Source organism: Panulirus ornatus, chromosome 30 (genome assembly GCF_036320965.1).
Source record: "Panulirus ornatus isolate Po-2019 chromosome 30, ASM3632096v1, whole genome shotgun sequence".
NCBI classification, from domain to species: domain Eukaryota; kingdom Metazoa; phylum Arthropoda; class Malacostraca; order Decapoda; family Palinuridae; genus Panulirus; species Panulirus ornatus.
This window is the reverse complement of record NC_092253.1, coordinates 2,311,631-2,317,500: the sequence shown is the minus strand read 5'-3', so window position 1 is coordinate 2,317,500 and position 5,870 is coordinate 2,311,631. Positions and strand designations below refer to the sequence as shown.

Sequence of the window (5,870 nt, the reverse complement as noted above, 5' to 3'; positions counted from 1 at the left end):
TCAGTCACCAGCTGGAATGACAAGTCATTCATTTCCTTCAATGATTCTTCTTTTTCTTTTGTCAGTGACATTCACATTAACTCAGCGGCAACTGATTTTCATTCATGGTGAGTCACCATTAGAGCAACATGCTCTTCATCGCATGTATGTTCTCATTCTTTCTTTCTCTTTTCTCTTTCCTTGTCTCTCTTTCTCCAGAAGCAATGCACAAGCCACATGGGGAAATGGAGGCCAGGTACTCTCGTGCCAGGCAAGGCCAGGAGGAACTGAACGTCCACAACTTACATGTCTGCAGACGCGTACAGCACCAACACGAACGATGCTCAATATCGAAGAGAAAATATAAATTTCTCAAAGTGTTCGCCGAGGGTACGGGAGCGAATACCTTGAAACATTTTGAAAAAAAAAAATGTTAAAAAAGACTAGATAATCGTGACTAGGAAACCGTGAACAGAGAAAATGTTGTAGAGATTATTCATGTGTTTCCCCCAATCGAGGGGAAAGGGAAAACAGTACGAGGGGATACACAGAGGAAGGCTTGGGAATATCATAGTATGGTGTAACACAGTCCCGGATGACGTCAAATGTGGACGACTGTGTACGCAATACGCAACTGATAATGATGATAATAATGATAGCCACTATGCCTCACACTTGGTCATCTGCTCCCACTATACATCACCGGGTACCACAAATCTGTTCAAACGTACCAGTGAATCAGAATGGTAAAGACGAATTAACGTTGCAATATCCAGGATTAATAATTAATGCTACTTTGCATATTACCTGGTAATGGACGGTTTTTGTGTGTACACAGAGGCTGGGGGATGTGGGGGTGGGGGCGGGCTTATCATAATGAAATTAATGATTTCAAAAAGGAATTTTTTTTTTGTGTTCCATTCATGCGTGTTCATTCACACTCCCGTAACGTATTGATCAGCGGTAATATATTCATTCTAGATTTATTCTCTTGGAAATTAATTCCCAGAGTATCAGTGTTGTCCATAAATCTATATTTAACTGCTTTTTTTTCAAGTTTAGTTCATTGTCAAAGTCAATTTTCAGATATAATGATAGATGATTATATGCTTTTATTGCCCCTGAAGCTATGATGTTGTGCTAGACATAGCAATCTGTGAGGTTATCTTACGCTGATTATGACACATCTGGGGTTGTTATGTCATGTTATAAAGAACATTATGTTCTTCCCATGTCCCTATATGATATAGCAGACCGTATCTATCTTTACTGTACTGGAAAGTTTTACGCTTGCGGGGCCCAACGATATCAACTGGCGTAAAGCCTTATTCAACAAGGGATCATCATGACATGCTAAAACTATGCCGCGTTCAGTCTTGTGTTAATTACGGTCGCCAAACATTACCAGACCGGACTGCCGGTCGTGTAGTGTTGGGTTACCCCGCCGGCTGCGTTGCGTCATGAGCCAGTTCAGTGACGGGGGACGACCAGGTGGTGTGTCTGGTGTGGACCAGACGACCAGGTGGTGTGTGTCTAGTGTGGACCAGACGACCAGGTGGTGTGTGTCTAGTGTGGACCAGACGACCAGGTGGTGTGTGTCTAGTGTGGACCAGACGCCCAGGTGGTGTGTGTCTAGTGTGGACCAGACGACCAGGTGGTGTGTGTCTAGTGTGGACCAGACGACCAGGTGGTGTGTGTCTAGTGTGGACCAGACGCCCAGGTGGTGTGTGTCTAGTGTGGACCAGACGCCCAGGTGGTGTGTGTCTAGTGTGGACCAGATGCCCAGGTGGTGTGTGTCTAGTGTGGACCAGACGCCCAGGTGGTGTGTTATCTTGTCTCATGTTGTTATACGACCTGTAATCACCCAAACCATTAGAGCCAAACATCTATCAACACTGGAACCGTTAAAGGCAAACATCTATCGACACCTGACTAACTAACTAACGACCAGTTGACCCATGATCGCCAAACAACACATGACCTTTAATTATGACCAGACAGGTTAATGATGATGATGGGTAGTCATTACGTCACTTACCTTGTGGTGGGTGTAGGGTCGAGAGGTCATCACTACGAGAGGTCAGACACAGGTAATTGTTCACTTTACAAATTATCACAATCAATTGCATAATATTTAAGTTCTGTATATGATAATAATATTCGTAATGCACAGAAGTCATTATCATTGCTATATATCACAATGTTTCATCACCTTTTCACTATTATCATTTTTCTCACTTTTCTTAAGTATTAATCACCAGTCAATATATGTATAGTGATTATATACCAATACATTCACTGTATCATTCACTGACCCCACACAAAACTGAAGGTTAAAGTCATACCCAACTTATCGCAATATGCCTCACTAACTTTACAAACATCAACAAATCACTTGATCTCCGTTTCCATATTATGTTTGTTTACATCTACAACGTACGTGAATGCTTCCAATATATTTCGTATTTCATGAGAATCTTTTTTTCTGAACAAAATATCACTTTTGTACGAGAGTTCTGGCCAGATATCAACACACTGTTGTAACGTGGATATTGCTGCCGGCCACAACACTTTGATAGATTTACTTCACACATGTTAGAGTCAGTCACATGATAATATAGTCACTCACATGGTAACGTAGTCACGTGGTGACACAGTCAATAACTCGGTAACACGGTGCGTCACACGGTAACACGGTAAGTCGCACGGTAAGTCACACGGTAAGTCACACGGTAAGTCAGAGAGTAAGAGAGTGAGAATGAGCGTTGTTGTCACCACCAGGGTCTGGCCAATACTGAGGCTACTTGTGTGTATATTGGCACAGGTTTGCTAACAAGCAGTTTGATCATCAAGCGACGGGAATTGTACTGGATCGTATTGGGAAAATAATTGATTATTGTTGTAATTATTGACGGTAACGTTGTGAAACTTATCAATAAATGATGATAAGAACGTTGATAAGATAAGATCATGTGGGCGAGGGAAGATGGTCAACGTACACACAGACATATGGCCGGGCTACAGGGACGTCAACACGGGCGGCACAACAACGATCGCTGGCTATAGTGATCGCTACTGTGGCCGGTGGACCAGCAGCACGACGACCCCTGACGCTCACCTCGGTCAGCGATCATGTCATACCACCTCGATGTCTGAGGTAACATACAATGATAATGAAGTGACATACGATAATAATGCAGAATAAGAATATAACTACCGCCCACAAGAGGCAGTTTCCTAGTACTGGCCATGTGTCAGTCAAACACGTCTGCTGATAATGGTGTTTGTGTGTGTGTGTATGTGTGTGTGTGTGTGTGTGTGTGTGTGTAGACTGAAGCGTAGGAATACTTAGAAGCTGTTGTCTTGTGCTTCGCAAACACACACACACACACACACACAGGTGGTATAATGTTGTCCAGCGTACGATCCTGGCCAGCAACACTGCCGTCTACTCTCCTTCTTCATAGATGTTCAGATAGATAATGACTGACAAGAGGTTCCCCTGCCTCACACATAGACTGGAAGATGTTGACATAGATGACATTATGAGTGACGTTAGGCTGCTGCTGTGCTCCTCCTCCTCCTCACAGGGTGGAAGATATTCCAGATGACGTATATAGCCTCTGCTCCTCCATATGTATATTTAAGACCTTAATTTCCCTCATGAGAGTTACATTCTATCATGTTTAATGACAACTTCTTGACTCACACTGTTGTATCTTCGTCCGGCAGGTTGTGCGTGAGGTGGAGCACAGTGTGGACGAGTGGCCCTACATGATCTACCTATGGTCGTTCTTCCACTGGCTGGCCATGTCCTCCACCTGCTACAACCCCGTCATCCTCTGCTGGATGAACAACAAGTTCCGCTCTGGCTTCTGCAACGTAGCGTACATGTTGCCCTGCCTGCGTGGCTGCGTGGACGAGTGGTTCTTCACCCAGGAACCTGACGTTGTGCGCATCAACACCTACAACAACTACTCCAGGAGTGCTAGCAGTCGCCTGGTCACCATCTCCCTGAAGGACGACACGATCATCTTCAAGAGCAGGAACAAGAATGGTCAGAAGCGACCCTCCACAGCCTACAACTGTCGCAACTTTCTACAGATGTTGGAAGATACGAGCAGCGAGTCGCCCTTGTGAAGACGGGAGACCGAAGTTCATGCTCTCGATAGACTATTGCCAGATAGACGAGGGAGGAGGACCAACAGGGAGGTGCATGTGTGTAGACATACCTGGAGCGGGAGGGGTAACTGCCGAGGGATATACAGAGGAAGGAAGAAGTACAGTCGGGGTGGTTACAGGAGAGACGATAGTGGTGATGGGTGGGAGACAGTGGAACGAATATTCACGACGGAATATCTTGGAACGAACCAGTGTGTAGTGAACACAGGCAACCTCTCCGTCAACGATGGGGTGCGACAGACCATGACCTTGGAAACTCCCTTGTGATAACACTGTGACGAGCCTCACACATGAGAACTCATAACTCACACTCAATCTCCAGAATTCTCCTCGTTATATCTTCAGGTTAACAAGGAAAAAGACCCACAAACTTCCTTCAAGAAAGTAACTGTAGATGTCTTCAGGTTAAAGAGCATATACCCAAGGGTCGTACCCTCGTGCTCCAGGGTCGTACCCTTGTGCTCAGTGGTCGTACCCTCGTGCTCAGTGGTCGTACCGTCGTGCTCACTGGTCGTACCGTCGTGCTCACTAGTCGTACCGTCGTGCTCACTGGTCGTACCGTCGTGCTCAACAGTATGAAAGTGTTTTTATGAGAAGCAAGGGTTAAGGTCACTCATGCCAGGTGACCTTGCCTCGTGTGTGATGACCCAGACAGGTGCAAAGACCAGGAAAGACAGGTGTAATGTTTACAATAGGCTTAGGATAATTCCAATTTACATTTCACTGTTCATTGTTCATTTTTCAAGGATTTACAGAATGAGGATTTACCTTATCCATTTTAGATTAATGATATCATGTAAATGATTGTGTGAAACTTTGTTGGTGTGTGTGTGTGTGTGTGTGTGTGTGTGTGTGTGTGTGTGTGTGTGTGTGTGCGTGTGCGTGTGTGACACTATTCAGAAAGGTGAAGGTAATGACTGGTTAGGACGTGTTCAGTAGTTATCAAGGTCATTTCTACTCATGAAGGTGACTTTTGTAATCACTTAGGACATGTCATCAATGAGGACAAGCTGGATAACAAGTGTACTAATTAAGAGAACCAAGGAAGTTGATTGTATGCAATGAAGATCAGGTTAGTCACTGATAACAAGTCAAAACACGTGTTAGAAAGATGTAACACAAGCAATCAAGATAGATAACACACATTAACTTACTTAAGCAAATTGGAAAAAAAAAATGTGTTTACAGCGCAAGTAAAGATTCAGGTTGGACGAGAATATATATATATATATATATATATATATATATATATATATATATATATATATATATATATATATATATATATATATATATATATATATATATATATAGAGAGAGAGAGAGAGAGAGAGAGAGTTACTAATACTTTATATATTTTTGATTGTGGATGTTCTTAATATAATGTTGAAAAATCTATGTATTTCCTATTCTCTGCCATTGTTGTCTGTTTCCTTCTTAAATTACAATTTACGATGCTAACGTATCTCTCCTGTACACAGCTCTGTTATATATGTGATAAATATATATATATATATATATACATATATGTATATAGAGAGTATTGTATTGTTTGTGGAATATATGTTATTTTTGTATCAGCTGTCTGATTGGCTATCCTTTTCTTTCACGCTGAACAAAAAAAAAAGAAGAAAATATGAATAATCTAATATTACAAATGATGTAGTAATGTAACTATGATCTACACATGAAAAGAATGATCTAAGTTG

At 42.5% G+C, this 5,870-nt stretch overlaps 1 protein-coding gene and 1 long non-coding RNA gene across 2 annotated transcripts in view; one reads left to right on the top strand and one right to left on the bottom strand.

The window, feature by feature from the left end:
• Window positions 1–3,677, bottom strand: part of LOC139758310 (uncharacterized) — a 116,517-nt gene extending 112,840 nt beyond the window's left edge. Inside the window, exon 1 of the long non-coding RNA XR_011714797.1 lies at window positions 2,018–3,677. This is a non-coding gene — a long non-coding RNA (uncharacterized lncRNA). The remainder of the gene's footprint in view (window positions 1–2,017) is intronic.
• LOC139758309 (RYamide receptor-like) overlaps window positions 1–5,637 on the top strand; it is an 81,678-nt gene extending 76,041 nt beyond the window's left edge. The window contains exon 3 of the mRNA XM_071679537.1: window positions 3,712–5,637. Coding sequence (XP_071535638.1) covers window positions 3,712–4,119 — 408 coding nt within the window. The 3' untranslated portion in view covers window positions 4,120–5,637. The remainder of the gene's footprint in view (window positions 1–3,711) is intronic.
• Window positions 5,638–5,870: the final 233 nt, after the last annotated feature.